General features: G+C 34.7%; 1 protein-coding gene across 2 annotated transcripts in view; it reads left to right on the top strand.

Annotated features, from left to right (window-relative positions):
• Nucleotides 1-20,750, top strand: part of LOC134855529 (uncharacterized) — a 40,876-nt gene that overhangs the window by 3,987 nt on the left and 16,139 nt on the right. Inside the window, exons 2-4 of one of the 2 annotated variants that reach the window (XM_063872071.1) lie at nt 4,963-5,071; nt 6,380-6,528; nt 8,644-8,777. In XM_063872071.1, the coding sequence (XP_063728141.1) occupies nt 4,963-5,071; nt 6,380-6,528; nt 8,644-8,777 (392 nt within the window). The remainder of the gene's footprint in view (nt 1-4,962; nt 5,072-6,379; nt 6,529-8,643; nt 8,778-20,750) is intronic. The other variant, XM_063872073.1, reaches the window with a different exon arrangement.

The following is a 20,750-nucleotide window of genomic DNA, read 5'->3' as shown; positions in this document are numbered from 1 at the left end:
TGGAGGTCAACTCGAGACTTGAGTCGTACGAGAATAGTACGACCAATTAACTAGCCCCAATTCAATTTGAAACAATTTTGTTGTGCGGGATAATTCGCCATGCAAAAGCCAATTGCGTTACGCTTTCGGCATTATGAAGCAAATCTTTGAAGCGCTCAAAAAATAGTCACAAGCGCAGCCAAATTGGCAATTTTTCAGCTCTCAATTTTCCAGCTCTCGTGTTTCCAGATTCAGCATTCAATGGGGTATCAAAATTTTTCGATCGCTGAAAATTGACTGAATAAAGAACACACCCACGCATCAATTTTCCGTTTCTTGGAGTTTTGGAGCAGATAGAAGGATTAGAAAGTTTGTACACTAGGACCGATTGATGATTTTCTCGAGGGTGGTGGATTTTGAAAATTTTCGAAAACATTGTTTTTTCAGGTCGACCGAATCGATTTCCCGAGCTCTCCTAATGCTTTAAAACGACCCTGTTTTGGCCTTTTCTTGCGTTTCCTTTAAAAATAGTATAAATGGGCGTCAGCTAGCCATAGTCAGGCAGCCAAAAATGGAGGTTTAGAATAGGTTCAAATGGGGAACAGTTTGGGTAGCCAGGGGTCGAAACTTTGAGGTGGGGAGAATTCCGCGTCAACCCCAGCCTTCCTCCAAATCTGCTAGTACTGTACACCGAGCGCTGAAATGAAAATATTATTGTTCCGACTTTTGATACGAAAGTAACGGAATATTTGTGCTCGGGGTGGGTTTTTTTCTTCAGACAAATTTCAACTTTTTAACTAGCCATTTTTGACGGGGTTGTTTTATATCATTCAAAAAGTATTGTTGTCTTGAGCTCAAATTTGAAAAAATATTTCACCTTTGATCTTTTTTTGCAAAGTTATGAGGGTTTAAAGGTTGCCTTTTTGGCCAACTTGGGACAATTAACGCGCGATATATTTCGCTCTATCAACGCGTAAGCGGAGATATAATCGATCTCAGAAGTCGTTCCAAATTGGTTGAAAGAAGCTTATTTGCAATAATTGATTTTACACAAGGAGCAAAACCTATCTCTTGTACTTTATATGGCGCGTGGGGGGATGATTTTCATAAAATATTTCAAAACTTAGAAAAAAAAATTTTTCATTTTGTTTTATTACATTCAACTTTTTAATGTTATTGCTAATCATAAACCTTAAAACGCATTCGGAACATTCAGGGCTTCGCCCTGTTACGAGCAATCTTGTGTTGTTTTCAGTTTGCTTTGAATTTCAGCTTAAATTGAATAATAACCTAATTTTCACCAATTCAAATACCAAATTCACCAATCAAAATACACCAAACAAAATACCAAGTTTAGTAAAAACAAGTTGTTATTTTGATTTCGATTTGCATTTCAACTTCAGCAGAATTTTATCCTAGTCGATCAAAAACAAGTCAAGGTTTGCTCAAACTGCGAAACTGCTCAGACTGCTCAAATCATAGCAAGAATCAATCAAACCATTCAAGACACTTAAGAACCGCTAAAATGTTTTATTTTTTTTCCGAAAAATTTCTCCCGATGTCTGGTTTGCAAGGCACAAGCAATCTAACTCCTCAAAATTTGAACATTTTACCTTCCGCAATACCAAAATTAAGTCCAAAATTTAAACTAAAATGTTGTAGGATCCTCAAGGTTCATTACGTCTCCTAAAAGATCAAATAAAAAACCACTCAATATTTTTTTAAAAAGCTCAAAGTACTCTCAGCAACCACTCAAACTTGTCACCATTCCAAAGCAAGATTCTGAGCTGAATCACCTAAAAATTCCGTTCAAACCGCTCAAACCCTGTATAACGCGGGCTGAGGTGCTCGATTCATGGTTCAACCGAAATGGTCGAACGATGTCCGTTTTCGACTTTTTCTGTCGAAAGATGTCCGTTTTCGACTTTTTCAGTCGAACGATGTCCGATTTCGACATTTTGAGTCGAACGATGTCCGTTTTCGACTTTGTTCGACTTTACCGGAAAAGTTTTGACTTTGTTCGACGATGCTCGACTTTGTTCGACTATACTGAAGATTGTTCGACTTTGTTCGACTTTACCGGATATTGTTCGACTTTGTGCGAATTTGTTTGACTTTATCGGGAATTAGCAGAAGAGTCCTGAACTACAACGAAACTCGGACATCATTGGACTGTTTCTGTCAAATTTCACCAATTCAAATACCAAATTCACCAATCAAAATACACCAATCAAAATACCAAGTTTAGTAAAAACAAGTTGTTATTTTGATTTCGATTTGCATTTCAACTTCAGCAGAATTTTACCCTAGTCGATATCTCGATCATAAACAGCTCAAGATTTGCTCAAACTGCGAAACTGCTCAGACTGCTCAAATCATAGCAAGAATCAATCAAACCGTTCAAGACACTTAAGAACCGCTAAAATGTTTTATTTTTTTCCAAAAAATTTCTCCCGATGTCTGGTTTGCAAGGCACAAGCAATCTAACTCCTCAAGTTTTGAACATTTTACCTTCCGCAATACCAAAATAAAGCCCAAAATTTAAACAAAAATGTTGTAGGGTCCTAACATAGTCCTCAAGGTTCATTACGTCTCCTAAAAGATCAAATAAAAAACCACTCAATATTTTTTTAAAAAGCTCAAAGTACTCTCAGCAACCACTCAAACTTGTCACCATTCCAAAGCAAGATTCTGAGCTGAATCACCTAGAAATTCCGTTCAAACCGCTCAAACCCTGTATAACGCGGGCTGAGGTGCTCGATTCATGATTCAACCGAAATGGTCGAACGATGTCCGTTTTCAACTTTTTCAGTCGAAAGATGTCCGTTTTCGACTTTTTCAGTCGAACGATGTCCGATTTCGACATTTTGAGTCAAACGATTTCCGTTTTCGACTTTGTTCGACTTTACCGGAAAAGTTTTGACTTTGTTCGACGATGCTCGACTTTGTTCGACTATACTGAAGATTGTTCGACTTTGTTCGACTTTTTTCGACTTTACCGGACATTGTTCGACTTTGTGCGAATTTGTTTGACTTTAGCGGGAATTAGCAGAAGAGTCCTGATCTACAACGATACTCGGACATCATTGGACTGTTTCTGTCAAATTTCACCAATTCAAATACCAAATTCACCAATCAAAATACACCAATCAAAATACCAAGTTTAGTAAAAACAAGTTGTTATTTTGATTTCGATTTGCATTTCAACTTCAGCAGAATTTTACCCTTGTCGATATCTCGATCAGAAACAGCTCAAAGTTTGCTCAAACTGCGAAACTGCTCAGACTGCTCAAATCATAGCAAGAATCAATCAAACCGTTCAAGACACTTAAGAACCGCTAAAATGTTTTTATTTTTTCCGAAAAATTTCTCCCGATGTCTGGTTTGCAAGGCACAAGCAATCTAACTCCTCAAGTTTTGAACGTTTTACCTTCCGCAATACCAAAATAAAGCCCAAAATTTAAACAAAAATGTTGTAGGGTCCTAACATAGTCCTCAAGGTTCATTACATCTCCTAAAAGATCAAATAAAAAACCACGCAATATATTTTTTTTAAAAACTCAAAGTACTCTCATCAACCACTCAAACTTTTCACCATTCCAAAGCAAGATTCTGAGCTGAATCACCTAAAAATTCCGTTCAAACCGCTCAAACCCTGTATAACACGGGCTGAGGTGCTCGATTCATGGTTCAACCGAAATGGTCGAACGATGTCCGTTTTCAACTTTTTTCGTCGAATGATGTCCGTTTTCGACTTTTTCAGTCGAACGATGTCCGATTTCGACATTTTGAGTCGAACGATGTCCGTTTTCGACTTTGTTCGACTTTACCGGACAAGTTTCGACTTTGTTCGACTATACTGAAGATTGTTCGAGTTTGTTCGACTTTATTCGACTTTACCGGACATTGTTCGACTTTGTGCGAATTTGTTTGACTTTATCGGGAATTAGCAGAAGAGTCCTGAACTACAACGAAACTCGGACATCATTGGACTGTTTCTGCCAAATCACCTTTCAAAAATCTCAACCTGGGCTGGAAACCAGGGTAATCCATTTTCTCATCTCTTTATATTTTGATATCGGTATTTATTATTCCAGCCTTACTTGACAGATAACCTTTTACACGAATCAAATACTCTTGTTTTTGATGAAATTAAACGCAGAAGCTAATCGGTTTCTATTTGATTTTCATCTGCCAAAGTTAAATATCAGGATTAAATTTTTGTATGATCACAAAATTTTTCAGATTCTGGTATAACCCTGTGAGTTATGACCTATTGGATATACTCATAGAGTAATTTCAGATAAGGTATACCGTCTGCTCATCACGCTATCATATTTTCAGCCGGATAGATTCGTACAAATTCTTAGTCTTATATCGATCTTAATCTTACTCGTATATATCCTAGTCTCAACAGATCTAATGTATACTGGTTTGAGCGAGTTAGTTCTTGGAGTTTATCCAGAAGGAGAACAACTATATTCAAAGTTTTATTCAAATAACTAGTTCCAGCACTTACAAACAAGTGTCAATGTTAGAGATGGAATATGATTGGTTAGTTATAAATATTTCATAGTGATAACCCATCAATAATATAACTTGTTTATAAATACTATTTTAGAACTGGTTCCACCTGAAAGATTTGAAGGCCCCTGAAACTATCTTAAGCAGTGATCTTAATTAATAATTTTATTTGCTTTGTATTCTTAATGCAAAGGGATAAATTTTCATCCGATGAAAGTTTTGCAGACCAGTCTTTTTATATTTGGATTGAGTTCTGATCTGGAATATTTCGCCACATGCTAGCATGCTTTCATTTAAAATTTTGAAATACCAGCTATCGAGTAATGACAGGCTATCGAAAGTTGGTCAAAATGGTGCTTTTCAAACACCCATGACTAACTTCATGATGAAAAGCGTAGATCTATTGTTTTTGTTAACATGAGTAATTTTTAAATAGAAAAGTGTAAAATCTTTTTTTAGGTGGCATATCATTTTCAATCGACACAGAATTTGCGAACTGGAAAGCTATGGTTTTTGTGCTCCCAAATGAGAGAATTGAAGGCGCTCACAGGTCATGTGCCGAGCTGGGGTTCGTACGTTTGAATTTTTGACCATGTCAACTCGAACAACTCATTGGTTTTTTTTTTCACAATTAAATCACTATTTATTTTTTTATATTGGTTTTTCTACATTGTATTTTGTGTCGTTACTCCATTTGTGTCGACGGAAACAAGAGCAGTTAACTTTTTAGGACAAAGATAAAATGTAGAAAAAACTGATTTAAAAAAATCGCGAAAGAAAAAGATAACATATCTTTAGGAAAACGGTAGTACAAAAAAAGGCATTACGAGGCCAAACTGTGCATTTTGTGCATTGTAAGCGAACTCCGCAACAATGACGCTCCCTTTGTTCTTCTTTTGTTCTATACTTTCCTGTGATCATTCCGACAAATTTTTAACATGTTTTAAGACTTGTCTCTGGAATCCAAAAACATACAGACACAAATTGTGCGCCTATCCAGTGCACAGTTTGGCCTCGTAATGGAACAATTGGAAAAAGCCATTTCATATGACTTCGAAATTAAAAAAAGACAGGCCTGATTATCGCAAAATGCTGTCGAGGAAATTGGTTTAAATAACAGCTCGATAAATAAACTATAAACAATGGAATAAGTTTGCAGGCTTTGAGCGTAGCTGCTTTCGATTTGTTTTTAGCAGCTGTAAAGCTACTTATATATTTTTTTTATTGGTATTGGAAGCAAATAAGGTTCTATTTTATTAGCCCGGGAAGAGATAATAGGCATGATACTTTATCCCAAAAAGTATCTACCCGTTTTGCAGCCAATTCATTTGGGAATGGGCAGAGCAGAGTTCTAGATTAACAATGATAGGTCGCTAAAATTGATCTTTCTTCGGTAATTACACCATTTTTTTCTGCATCTAACTTGTTTTTTTTTTAAAATAATAAATGTAGTTTTGTAATCAACCCTAGCTCACAAGCTTATTTTGAAGGACTCTAATTTGTCATTTAATCTGAGTGGAATTGGAGGAATAATGCAATGTCTACTTTTCTTAAATATCTTGAAATTTGATGAGTACCAAAAAAGTATCAAAAATCCCTTATGAAAAGCTTGGCGTCGAATTTTTGAAGGAATCGACTCCCTGTAGTTACAGAGTTAATCATATAAATTTACAGGTTTTCTGACTGTCCTATGATGAGCTGAACTACAAAATGTAGATTCTGTTATTGAGTGTTTGGTTGCTCATGCGATAAGAAACAAAAAAAGTAAAAAAACAAATAAATATATATTAAAAATAATTAAATAAATAAACCTGAATCGTAAGGGATAACACCATTAGGCCATCAGCCCGGTCAGTTTCCAGGTGGCTCGTTTCAGAGAAGTGTTCTGCTACATCGGCTTTGTGATCGACAGTAGACAGACTCTTCGCATCCCCCACTCGTTCGACTTTGCCCAGTTCTACCAACTGATTCGACCAGTGCACAAGAGAATCAACTGGGTCTCACTTTCACGCAGAAACGCATTCGGTAAGGTTCCAAGAGTATTGTGCCAATACGACACAGTTCCGACAAAATTTACTTGTGCTGAAAAGAATAGGGTAAATCGAAGCAATTAATTGAAATAAAACATATAAATTTTGTAAGTCCGGGCAAAAGTTTTGAGCGTTACGAGCCCAAACTATGCAATTTGCGAAATTTTTTCGGATTCCGTAAAAAGAAAAATCAGATTTGTTGCAGAACCCGCAAAATTGCTATTTTTCTTTAATCTTACTTGCTGCTTCGGATTTCCTAAACAAATAGCTAAAAGAATGTACAGCTTAAAAACACTCAATTAAGAAGCGAATTTGCGAAATCTGAAACAAACCTTGCGGAATCCGAAGCAGTTTATGAAATTCACAAATAAGTGAAAACTTATGCGGTTAGTTGATTTATGATGTCGCGTAATTCAGAACTGCAAGCAGAATCTGCAAAGTTCCGTCTTTGTTTGCGGATTTCAGTAATATATCTAGCTACGTCTTAAAAGTAATTTTTTTGATTGAATCTTTTAATTGTGGGTCACCAGCGGTGAGTCAATTTTCCTAAAAAATATACGAAAATTTCTTGCTCAGAAAAAATTAGGGGAAACTTTCAATTTGAGCTAAAATAAAAAATTGTCAGAACAATATAACTGATAGACGGCAAGTGCCATTGGTTAATCTTTAAAAATGTCAAAGATCACAAAAGGATGCAACTTCGTTGTAGTTGAATTCAGCATTTTCTAAACAATAAATCTAGTTCTAGGTTTTAGTTGTTCATAACCAAGAACTGATTTAAATCAGTTTTAAAAAAATTGCGAATTTTATAGATTTTTCGGAATCCACTTACAGCCGATATTAACTTACTTCAGAAATATTTGTTTGCGAAATCTACGAAGTTTTGTAAGTGGAGTCCAGCTACGCTTTGCAACATGTATTACGACTTGTCTCTGGTTTCCACTGATATACAGACATCAAATTCTGCGCCTATCCAGTGCACAGTTTTGCCTCGGAATGAGATATCAAATCCGGGAAACGCTGAAAAAGATTATCTACACAGCGCCAGAAGCGTTGTTTCCTAGATGACCAGTTTTCAAATTTATATTTTTGTTCCAATTTTTGAAAAAAGTGAGGAACTTTCATGCTTTTAGTCGTTTTTGTTATTTTGTCACTTTTTGAATTTTTGACTAGGCATTTTTGACGGAAATTTCTGTATACGATCTTGAAGCTATATTGTTTGAAGATCAACATTGAAAAGTTATTTCACCTACGACCAATTTTTAGAAAGTTGTGGTGGTTTGAAAATTAATAATTTGGTCAACTGGGGATAGTTTACGAGCCAAATCAAAACGCTTAAGGAGCGAATTTATGCGTTCCAAATTCAATTGAGACAACAATTTATTTTTATTAAACGAGACGCTATATTCACACAATGTTGGGATAAAAGGAAGATGAAATCCTTTTTTGATTATTTTGTCAGTTCTTCAACCAAATTTTTTTTTAGCATTTAAGTGTAGCCAGAATATTCAGTAATTGAAGCTATTCAATTGAAGCTATTAACTCTGCCTAAGGTCAGCAACATTTAATCTCTGTCAAAAATTTTAACCTAATGTCTTTTTTTAATTGAAAAATATATGTTTTTTTTGGAAAAAAATGAAAGCACACCGAGAACTAGTCAATTGACGAAACAATATAGCTCGAGATATTTGTTTTTCCTCCAGATAAATTTAAAATTTTTAACTAAACTTTTTTGACTGAATTTTTTATCCAAAATCTGAAAACAGTTTTACTGTAGTTTTGAAACTTTTCGATTTTATCCCTTTTTTAAACAGGAACATTACTCAATAGATTTTAAAGATTAGTTGGAACATTTAGGGCTTCGCCCTCATATAAACAGTTTTTTTAGAATATACTCGATCGTTCACTATTTTGAAAGAAGGTCACCGATGGCAGCCTCTTTACAATTAAGTTGTAGTGATTAGACAGTCTAGAAATTACCCCAGCAATTTTTCTTCTATTTGCTTTTGACCTCACTGTTCTAAGTGGAAGTACTGAACTGTTTCGTAACTATTATTTTACAGTTACAAAAAAATTAGTTGCTTTGGGTTGGCTTATACTTGTTTTCTAGAGCGTGGAGATTGTTGTCATGACCAGACTGAAATCTACGAGAGATTCGGTCAAAGAAAGGGCGTGACCCCTCTAGAATACTTCTCAAATGTCACCGACTTCAGAAGCCGAGGAAAGAAACTCACTCTACTACAGGTTGGAATTCTTTAAGTTCAAAATCAAAAATAACAATCTCAACTGACGTCTCAGTCAAAGGAATTCAACCCTCAGCCAAACATGTTGTCTGAGTTTGGTAACTGTTTCCAACTACTAGCGCAATCTCAGTTTTCTATCTTGGGTGAGATGAAGACTCAGTGATTTTGATTACTGTTCAGACTGCGAATCATCTTCTTCTTGGCGGTTTGTGTGCGATTTTTTTGCCTATCGCTCGAAAACCGCTCAAAAATAACCATGAGTTTGGTAGTTTTTCTTCAAAGGGCACTTAATATTGCTCAAAACTCAGCAGTTTATTGATTATTGTTTGACAAAAAAGAGTGTTTTTTGTTCAAAACTCATACTAATCTTGGTCTATTTTAAGCTAATTTTAATCGATATGCAACAAAACGAATAGAAACCACCTAAAAATATGATGGTTTCAGCTTGAGAAGTACTCGATTTTTTACTGAGCTCTCCTCAATACATGAAAACACTGAAAGAAAACTCAACTCACAATAATCCAATTTCTATTTTGAAAAATGTTGATTTTACTGGGAAGGTAACCAGCATGCGTCAAAGCCTGGTTTTGTAGCTTTTTCTGCTTCATAGTAAATCAATCCCAACGTTTCCACTTTTTGGTCGACAGGGATGCTGGATGGTTCCTTTCAGGAAGTCCAGGATTACCAGGTATTCGGTAAATTGATGTCTCGAAAAACAAGGTAATCCCACGACTAGGTACTTGGGGTGGGGCGTATGAGGGGGCAAATTAAAAAAAGGGTAAATAAAGAAAAGACAGGGCAAATAAAAAAAACTGAGAAGATCAGATTCTTCAATTAACAAATTTTTGTTTTGAAACGAAGTTCAATTAACGATTTAACCTAAATTTAGAGCTTGGCCTTGCACTACTATCAAAGATTTTGGGGTAAGTAGAGTGAACAATAGCGTCGTGAGCAGGACTTTTAGGACACATTTTTTGAATTTTTAAAAGTCGTTCAAACTACACTGTAATGGCTTCAATATGATATATCACTCAAATTTCTCAATGATTATATGTGGTAGCTTATTTTGCGTGGAAAACAAATAATGCAAAAAAACACACCCGAATACAAAGTTACTGCTCAATTTACGAATGATCGGAATAGTTACATTCCACTTACAGTGCATGGCTTTTCAGAACTGTTCAGTTGAATTATTGCGCTGATCAGAGATAAATTAGTAGATTAAGAATTTTAGCTTCGTAATAAAACCCAAACATCGGTTGAGCATGGCTTTTTGATTATAAACGATTGTCAAGAAATGGAGTGATCAAAACTAGATTCAAAACCAAATAGTTTCCCCCATGTGATACCAATAAGTTACCCCTACAGTACAACCATTGATAATTTACAGCTTTTATTTATCAGAGAAAAAGAAAATGATTAAACTCTCAGCGTTTTTATGAAAGTGAAAAGCAACAAAAATTTCCGATTTTTTCGAATGATTGTACGGCAAAGCATCGAAGAAATTTTATTAAAACATTTTTGAGCGGCAAGCAATCAATTCAAAAAACAGTTAAAAACAGTATTTTAGGATTTTTTTGAATATGTTTGCCAAAAACACGTTTCTTTTGGCGCGCAATTCATGGAAAAATAGCTTATAAATCAAAAGTGCAAGTCATACAACTTTTTTACTCGTGAAAATGGTACACTATGGCGTTTCCATGCGTAAAAATGTTTGAAATTGGGCTGAGGAGACAGCTTTTTTTGACCAACTCGCCAATTCGTATAATTTTAGATGAGTTGCAACTGTCTAGATCAAATTCTGCTTGTTTTGACCTAGTCCGCCTAAATTGGGTATGTTTCGACAGTGCCCGCCCTATGTTTTGACTTTCTTGACTATGAATTATTATGAAGCAACTGAAACTAAGTTTTAAAAAAAAAGTTTTTCTGATAAAATTGAATGCTCATGTTTGAACTGGAAACAATTAGTAAGAAACAATTTTATGAAAACTTTTTGTCAGCAAAAATCTTAAACCTTTCACGTTTCCTACAGCCTAACCAACTTCATTTGAAATAGTGACATCAAGTGAAAACTCTGGACGCAAAAAAAAATTCGCTCAAAAGAACACCACAGCTTTAATCATGTGAAAATAAAACACAGTTTTATCCTTAGTCACGTTTTCTAATATCTACTGATATCTCCTCTAGAATTCAAAGCCATCACCGTTTTGTGATTTCCATTTTGAGTTGTCCAGCCATACATGACTTTTTGAAATTTTTTGGGTTGAAAAATAAAAACTCCTTGCAGAAGAAATTCTTGAATCTCATTAAACTGCAATGGTTTCTCTGAACATTCTATTTTCGAGAAAACAAAATTCCTCGATTGGTTGGTGTCTAGTGCAAATTTCTGACGGGTTTTTTCAATTATCAGAGTTTTCAACTTGAACTTAACTAAATTTTTCAAAAAATTTGAAACTCTTTTTTCAACATTTAGGGCTAGTGCTTAAAGTTGGTACCCAAAAGTCTCCCAAAAGTTGGTGCCGCTTGGCCATGTCCTCTTTTTTAGACTTGAGCTCAGATTTGCCAAATCACGAGTTAAACACATTCCAACTAACTTGTAATGCGAGTATCGACCAAAACCGATCTTTCAAACTTACAACTCGCCATAAATCTTAAAACTAAGTTGGTCCAGGCCACATTGTACCTTCACTAGCCCACAAACCCGTGCTTTTGATCTAAAGTTAAGAGCTCATTCAAAAGTATTAAAATCGTCAACAAAGAATTTTTAACTTGGAAAAAAATTAAGACATCGCGAAACTGGAAACATTGCCTATCAAATTTAAAGAAAAAAAAAACGTTTATTCCAAATATTGACTTTTAAAGACCACTTTTTATCAGTGGATAAATATAGAACCTTTTCACCTTGCTTGAACAAACACTTTGTCGGATCCTTGTGAGTTCTGTTTCTTAAAACCAAGTTCATTATTGTTGCATGAGTAACGACAAGGTCTTAACATTTTTAATGTTAACAACAAACTGATAAACATGGTTATTGTTCCGACTTTCGATACGAAAGTAACGGAATATTTGTGCTCGGGGTGGGTTTTTTTTCTTCAGACAAATTTCGACTTTTTAACTAGCCATTTTTGACGGATTTTTTTATATCATTCGAAAACTATTGTTGTCTTGAGCTTAAATTTGAAAAGATATTTTACCTGTGATCATTTTTCGTAAAGTTATGAGGGTTTAAAATTTGTAAAATTTAGAAATCGTTCCAAATTGGTTGAAAGAAGCTTATTTGCCATAATTGATTTGTTCAATAAGCCAAAGCTAATCAAGAGTACTTCAAATGGAGTGTGGGGGGATGATTTGCATAGAAAAATTTTCAAATTTTAGAAAAAAAAATTTTCATTTTATTTTATTTTATTTAATTTTTTTATGCTATTACTGCTCCATAAACGTTAAAAGGCAGTCGGAACTTTCAGGGCTTCGCCCTGATACGAGCAGTCTTGTTGATTTAGATGCAGGCTGTTAAATCGGCTTTATCCATCTTTATCTATTAGATTGGTTGAACAGCTAAGTCTAAGCTAGAGTTAAAAGCACTATTAGAAGATAGACTTTCTGGAAAAGTCTTTCATATTTATATAGTCTTTCACCATTTTTTTATTACTAATTTATCTGTCGTCTTACTAATTCGTCCTAGTTGTCGGCTGGTTGACCCTGTTGCAGCATCCTTTGGGTAGACAGAATTGGGTGCAATCTTTTTTGGGTCACGTGGGATTAGGAAGTATTTTATGTGAGTTTCTTAACTTTATTAAACGAAACCTTGTTTTTAGTAAAGAACAAGGTAACAAAAATTGAAGAACAATTCTTTTTTTAGTCGGAAAATTTCAATTTTTTTCAATAAATTTGGATCAAGAACTGAATATCAGGTCAATTTATTTGCCGGCTCAAAGATCTGACAAAACCTGCATCTGACTGTTATCAAAATTTTGTTTATTGATTTGCTCCTGAATTAAAATTCCGAGTCTTTTATTTTTAGAGACCAGTCCTTGTCGCGTTTTTGATCATTTTTTTCGGTTGAGAACAAATCATTCAGTCACTTAAATATCACTAATTCGCATCCTCAATTTTGTTAGATTTCAACTTGAAAGAGATTTAACCTTTTTTTCCTCACTTCGAAAACATTGAGCATGAAAAAAGGCGAAAAATTGTACTACTATTTAAAAACTAGTCATTTTTCATTACAAGAATTTCTAGTTTTAATTGAAGTAAATCAGTCAATATCTGATCCACGAAAAAAGGCATAATATTAACGGGCACACTTTCGGTAATTTAGAATTGATCCTTTTTAAGTTAACATCTAAGACAATTCTCAGCCAAAAAGAGACTATTTTGATAACCGCAGCGCTAAGCAGGTTGAATCCCACTACAACGTTTGCTCTAATTTAGTCTAATTTGGTCTATTTAAAGAGGGATAGATCAAAATGCCCGCAGAAGAACGTACTTTTGAAGATCTGTTCGAAACCTATCTCCTATAAGCCCTGCTTAGTCAACACATCACGTTTAGAAAATGCATCGGCCCCACGCGTAAATTAAGTACCTTGACGGATATTTACAAAGTTGTTGCGTCTTTTTCGTTCAAAAAAATAAAATATCAGAAAAGATATTGCAAACTGCAGAGCTAAGCATGTTCAATCCCAATATAATGAACCAAGATCTAATTTGGTGTTTCTGGAGGTGAAGAGATCAATCTGCGTGCCCCAAGGAGTAATTTTCAAAATCTGTTCAAAAATTATCTTCTGTAAGCCTCGGTTAATCTAGCACACCGCCCTTTTAAAATGCAGTTTCCTCACGTGTTAGAAAATTACTTTCACGGATGTTTATGAGTAAATTCGTCTAATTCTTTCAAAAAATTCAAAAAAAAAACTTCGAATTGATATTGTTAACCGCAGCGCTAAGAAGTTCAATCCCTATTAATTGCATGAGTGAAAGCTCTAATTTGGTCTTCTGTTCAAAAATTATCTATAAGCCACGGTTAATCAAACACAACCCATTTAAGAAGTGCATTATACCCAAGCGTTAGAAAAGTGCCTTAACAGATAGATGATTAACCGCACCGAGCGCCCATGGATCTCAATTGATTATATTGTCATAATATGGTCAGCATCTATAAAATGACAAAATAATCGATTATAATCCATTAAAAATGGATTATAATCCTAATATTTTTTATCCCAATAAAATCCATTATAATCCATTTTTTCGAGGGGTTATTCATAAAATTTACAATTTTGTGCGAAATTATTTTATTTCCTGTTTAGTGTAGTTGCTACGTGTTATGTTTCATAAAATGTTACATTTCAGAAAAAAATGTATATATTTTTTTGTCTCTACTTTTTCTAATTCATCGAAGTTTGACACTTCATTTTAATGTTTTTTTTACTACAACCCCCCTCCCCCACCACCAGTTTACCAAACCCCCCCCCCCCCTAGTTTACCAAACCCCCCCCCCCAGTTTACCCCTTTCCCCAGCCAGTTAAGCCCCCAGTATACTAGCACCCACCAGTTTACCAGCCCCCACCCCCAGTTTACCCCCTCCCACCATTTACCGCCCCCCCCCCCCTCCAGTTTACCCTGCCCCTTTAGATGGGGGGGTAAGAAAGCTTCAGGGGGCGAGGGATGACCAGTTTAACCCCCTCCTCCGGTTTATTTGCCACCCCTACCCCCTCCCCCCCCCCCCCCCCCTCCCGGTTTACTTCCCCATCACCCCAGTTTATACCCCCTAGTTTGCCCTGCCCTTTAATTGGGGAGGGGCGATAAAAAGCTTGAGTGGTCTGAATTTTACACCCGTAATGGAATATAATCGATTATTTTTGTCTCGCGAATCCCTTATAATCGATTAGAATCAATGGGCGCTCGGTGCGGGTACAAGGCTGTTCGTGTCTTTCTTTCAAAAGTACCAAAAACTGAGTTTTGTCTTTTTTTTCTGAAAAAGTTTGGCAACATAAGCATATATTTTTTTCAACGGCCTTGGTAATGCTCGTTAACTTAAGTTGGTCAACGCAACACATCCGCAGCATTTTTGATTTTTGAAAGAAAAATAGTTAAATACACAGATAATTTGATAGGAACGAAATATATGCTGCATCGCAAAAATTTTGGCGTGCGAATGAATTTTTTGACAAAGGAATATTTTGTGAAGAAAATGTTCGATCTTTTGTTTGATCAACTAATTTGAAAACTATGCGCTCTGCCAAAACCATAGTTTTGCCATAAAACTTTCTACGCGGCAATTAATTTGTTTGAAAAACAGTCCAAAACAACATTTGGCTACGTTTCTGTTGCTTGCGCTCTCTTGAAAATACTTTTTCACTTTTTTCCTTGATTAAAATGTATGATACCCGGACTGAGGTGCTCGAATCTTATTTTGCGGCCATCTCGACCAAATTTTGGTACGTTTCGTTGACTTTTCGACCAAACTTCGGCACGTTTTGTCTTTTCCGACTGAAATTGTCTATGTTTTGGCTTCTTGACTATAACTAATATTAATAAAATCAAACTGAAATTAAAAACATGCTTTTCAGGTTAAAGCTTGCACTGAAAAAAAAACAAAGTTGAAATGAGTAAGAAAGACTTGAAAGCAAACTTTTACAGTAAAAAATTTTTTTTTTTGCGTAAACCACAGCCTGACTATTCCAGCTGCAATATGAAAACTTGCAAAAATTTGGAACCGACAGAAATAATCAGAAAGAGTACTCTGCCAACTTTGAACAAACTTAGCGGGCAAAGTTTAGCTTTTACTTGACCTTCAGACATACATTGTGTCATAACTATAGCTTCTGCCTGCAAAACAAGTCTAAAGTAGGTCATTTGCTTTTTAAATTATCTGTAAATTTCTCTATAGTGGTACTTTTAGACGCAAAACTTTTAGACGTAGCAGAAAGAGCCTATCGCTCAGCATAATTTTAAGTCTGAAAAACAAAGAAACCGAACAAATGGACGATCCTTAGACAGGCATTTTACATAGTTTATAATAAATTTATCGGACAACGTATTAAATTTCCGAATTAATTCTAACCTTCAAATTTACAATAAATCAAAATAAACCTTTAAAGTTTCGCATTTGCTTTTTGTCAGCATTTTATGCAACTTTTTTGATTGAACAATTGCATATCAGATTGCTGCTGAATGACAAGAATTTGAAGTTAAAGATTTGAAAATATTTTAAAAAACGACCTCTGAAAAGAGCAATTACTTTGTTTCCCTCCTGAGTTATTTTCGATGGGTATAACTCATAGAGTAATTTCGGATAGGGTACACCGTCTGCTCGTCACGCTATCTTATTTTCGGCCGGATAGATTCGTGCAACTTCTTAGTCTAATACCGATCCTAATCTTACTCTTATACTATCTAGTCTCAGGTTGTTTAACTAGTCTCTGCTAGGCTCAATAGATCTAGGGTATACTGGTTTATTGCGGCTGCTGAAGTACTCGGGAGACTTCAACTAATTTCTAAGTTAAATTCAAATCTCTCTGGTGCTGAAATTACAAGTAATTTCAGCACTTACAAATAAGTGGATTGTTAGTTAGATGGATCATGATTGGTTAATATTAAATACTTTACATTGGTAAAATATCTAATTTATCCAATCATAAAATGTAGTTCAGATCAGGTTCCACCCATCCGGGTTTTACAGAGTTTTTTAGAATAGTCTTTCTGCAATTCAAAGGATGGATGATGGACGTTGGTATTTGGCGAACATCTTATTTCTTCTGGGTTTTCTTATTAGAGAAGTCCCAGATTCAATCATTGTGTCTTCTCAAGACAACGACTGGGTTTTCGCAACAAACTCAAATCTGATTTCAGAATGGTTGGCTATGTCAGGTTTTTCTGTTTCATTGGTGAGAACTTCTTTGTGTTTGACCTTGTCTGGGAATGGCGTGGAGATTGTGCGTGGAGGGGATGCCTGGTTACTCGGATTTGTACGTATACTTGAACATCGAGGTGGTCATTGGTCTAGTTCAATGAAGTCCTTTTCTGCGAAGTCAAGTCGTACTCTAAATCCTTTGAGTTGTGATTGTGGGCGGCATATTGATTGTAGTTGGCCATTCTTTCTCGAGTGTAGTAGGGTCGTTTTGTCTTTGGATGTTCGTCCTTGGTGTTGTATTCTGATCTATGTATTGCATAATGTAATTTACATTTTATAAAACTTTTATTAGTTTATTATTTTTTAATTATGATTTTAGTTAGTTGTTTTCACAAAAGCTTTTTGTTTTAGTTCAGTTATTTTGAAGAGTTACTCACCCTTGAGTAGCTCTTATTAAAAATAGGAGTGTGGTCACAAAGCGTGGATGTAGCACGGTGGGTTAGGCCGGCTATAGAGCATGCTCAGGACGTCCTTCCTGGTGGGTTAGGCCAGGAGTGGGAGTATGATTGCATGCGGTTTTTGTGAGAGGTCCTGTTATGTGACAACGTTTTATGTTGGGTTTGTTGTGGTTTTTCTTATGTTTTGTTGGTTGTGTCCTTTTTTCAAAAATCAAATTGTTTGTGGTATGGGTTTGTCTTTCGACTTTTTTGTGTTTTATTATTTCTTTCTTAGACTTTATAATAGTCTTCAAAAGAATATTCAGGGTCTGTTCCTGTGAATACCATTAAAGGTTTATTTGATGTTATTGATGATCCACCCATAAGGTATGGATTCATCGTCATTTGTAATGATTCTGCTGCATTTGGCATTTGAGAAAAATTTGAAAGTTGATTTCTTGTTATTTCGTGTTGTTGAAGATAATATGGGAGTGGTATTTCATTTTGCATTTGTGCTGGTTGGTACGAGTTTGCAATCATTGGGTTTTGTTGCTGAATTGGTTGAAAAGATTTATTAATTGGGTTTTGTTGTTGAATTGGTTGTTGAATTTGTGTATCTATTGGTTGTGGAGAAAAAATTCTATGATATGTATGTGGTTTCTGTATTCCTTGTCCACTATATTCTTGATTATAGGGTGTAAATATATCTGGTTGTAAGAAATCATCATCTGAGGATAAGTAATCCATTTGATAAGATGTTTGTTTTTTATTTTTATTTTGTTGAAAAAATGGATAGTTTTCACTACGATCCTGTGGAGGATGTAAATTTGTTTGGAAATTTACTGAATTAGGTGGTGCCATTGGGTTATCCCAGTTTCGAGATCTTGTATAATTACTAAAATTTTTTCGTGGTTGATAATTTGTTTTTGATGGATGTGTGTAATTATAATTATGGTCTGCAAAGTTGTTTCTAGTGAACGTTTTGCGTGTTTTTGGCGGTATTGTCATGGGTCTGTATGTTTGGTAATCCATGTGTGAATATTTTGGAGCAACCGAAGGTTTAACGGTTGATTGTAATGTTACCTGTGTTTGTGAAGAATTTGTATTTCTTGGTGTTGTTAAGTTTGGACGTATTGGTGAAATACTTTGTTGTGTAGTTGTTGTGTGTACGATTTCTTCATTTATGAAGTGTGATGGTGTCTGGATATCTTGTTGAGTAAGATTCCTAGTTCCATTGAGGTTTTCATTGTGTATGACTGTAGAGTTTAAACTATTATTTTGCATATCGGGTAAAAATGTATTATAGTTTAATGGTGTTGCATCAATGGTTAATGGTATTACTCGTACATAATCTCTTACATAAGATATCGTACTTATTGCTTGACTTGAGATTGATTGTGGGAAGTTTATGAATGCGGGATGAGACCATTCGGGGTCCCAAACATAGTCTGATTGTTCTGTGATGGCAGTATCATCGTTTGAGTTTTGGGGTCTAAAATTTTTTCTTGCTTGTGAAATTAAATCAATATTATGTGTGAAATAATCTATTATGAACCATGCCAAGATTTTTTGTAAGTCGTGTTTTGTATGTTGTGAAACTTCATCTTTCGTGAAATTTTCTTTAATTATATTTAGAAAACTAGAGAGTAGTGTGATTTCATGTCGTACTCTTATATGTTTAGATGTTTCTGTCGGTGAGACATTTGGTATCTGGTTTTCGTTTTCTAATATCGAGATATAACTATATATTATCGCAAAAACTTCATTGGTGAATATGGAGTTTGCTCTTTGTGAGTTATGATATTGGATGCTTTTTATATATTCTGAGAATACTTTTGAGAATTCTAAATCAAGGTCGTCTGTTTGAATTATATATTTACTGTGATTCTGGTTTGGTGAGCTGAATTCTATGGAGTAGATTCCGTATTGTTGTGTTAGGTTACATATATCTTTTAGATAGTGATCGATAATTTGTCTTTTGATTTTTACATCTGGGAACTCTGTTTTACATGGACTGATTCCGGTTTCAAACAAATTTAAGAGTAAATTTTTGCAGAATATATGCTGTCCTCTATCAGTGGTTGCATCTACGATAAAGGGGAAAATATCATCATCATCTGGACTTTCTTCACCTGGGGTGTGCGTTGAGCTCATTTTTTTGTTCGATGACTGTTAATATGTAATTATCAATGTGTCTAATTGGTTGATTCCAATTGTATAAATGTACTGGTTTGTGTTTATACTGCTTTTTTATTCTTCTTTTTCCTCTTTTTGATGAATTTGAAGTTGTTTCTGAGTCAGAGAAATATAATTGATCGTGAATTGGGCAATTTTTATCTATTGATTCTTTTAGTTTATAAAGTTCGTCTAAACTGTTGGTTTCTGATTCTGAAAATGCGTTTCGATTTTTTGAAAATCTTTTTCGTGTTATTTGTCTTTGTTTAGTTATTATTTTTCTCTTTAATGTTTGTCGTTTTGTTCTAATGTATCCAACTGTTTGTGTATGAGGTGTGATTACAAGGTCGTATTTTTTGTTATTTATTTCACAATTGTGTAAAACGATTGTTTGTTTATTTCCTAGGTTTTTAAATGACATAAGGTTTAGGATGACGGATGCAAAAGTTTGTTAAATGATTTCTATTTGCTTAAACTGTTAGTCCTTACGATTTTTTTGTTAGCCTAACCTGGGTCTATTTGTTCAGGGTTGGGGAGAAAAGTATATCGATTCCGAAGAATGATTTTATACTTTCTCGTGGCTAGTATAAGCTAAGGTGTTAACTTACTTAATCTTACTTAAGGGTAGTGATTGTGTTCAGGGTTGGAGAATAGTAAATCGATCCACAGGGTTCAGGTATAATTAGAACGCGAGTAGTTCGTTAGATACTATTTTAAACTTACTAAGTCTAAGATTTATCCTGGGTCTGGTAAGAGGGGGGATCAAGTGAAGGATGAATAACCGAAGTTCTTCACTGTTTATCCTAATTTGAATGATTAGTTTTGTTCAAAAATTTCTATTAGTCCTGGGTTTTTAGAAAGGGTTGGATAGTGAATCGACGTTTGAGGTCGTTAGACACTCGTTTAGTGGGTGGGGGAGAACAAAGTTGTTCTTTTTGATCCAAGGATAGGCCTTGATGATCAAGTTTTAAATTTAATTAAATAGAAAATGATTTAAGATCCAAGGATAAGCCTTGATGATCTGATTTTAAAATTAAGTGAATTTAAGTTTAAAATGTTTTAAATTTGTGTAAAGAATAGATTTAGTATTTTTATGATATTAGTGAGCTTATGATTGCTGTTATGTTTAGGCGATGAAGCTGGAACAACAGGATGATTTATAATTACTAATCATTTATTGTCATGCTACTAATTTTTATTTTGATTTTTCAATAAATATTTTTCAAACATGTTTTGTATATTTACTGCAGAATTTTGGAAAACGATCTGAGATCTTTTTATCAATCGTTATTGTATATTAATAATTTTGTTTAGCGCCTGAAATGATTTTGAAGATTGACTTCAAAATTTTATGTTTGCAAATGAAAATCTAAATTCATTGCTAGTAGTATTCTAAATACAAAAGTTTGTTCTGGCTTTTGCCGAACTATCATATAACTATATGGTAAGTTTCTGCTTTGTCGTATGTCGTCTCTGGTTCGAGGTCTTCTTCCAATTCCGGTTAGTTCTGTTA

Source organism: Symsagittifera roscoffensis, chromosome 10 (genome assembly GCF_963678635.1).
Source record: "Symsagittifera roscoffensis chromosome 10, txSymRosc1.1, whole genome shotgun sequence".
Taxonomy (NCBI): domain Eukaryota; kingdom Metazoa; phylum Xenacoelomorpha; order Acoela; family Convolutidae; genus Symsagittifera; species Symsagittifera roscoffensis.
The sequence above is the reverse complement of the archived record's forward strand: the minus strand, read 5'-3'. Positions and strand labels throughout refer to the sequence as shown.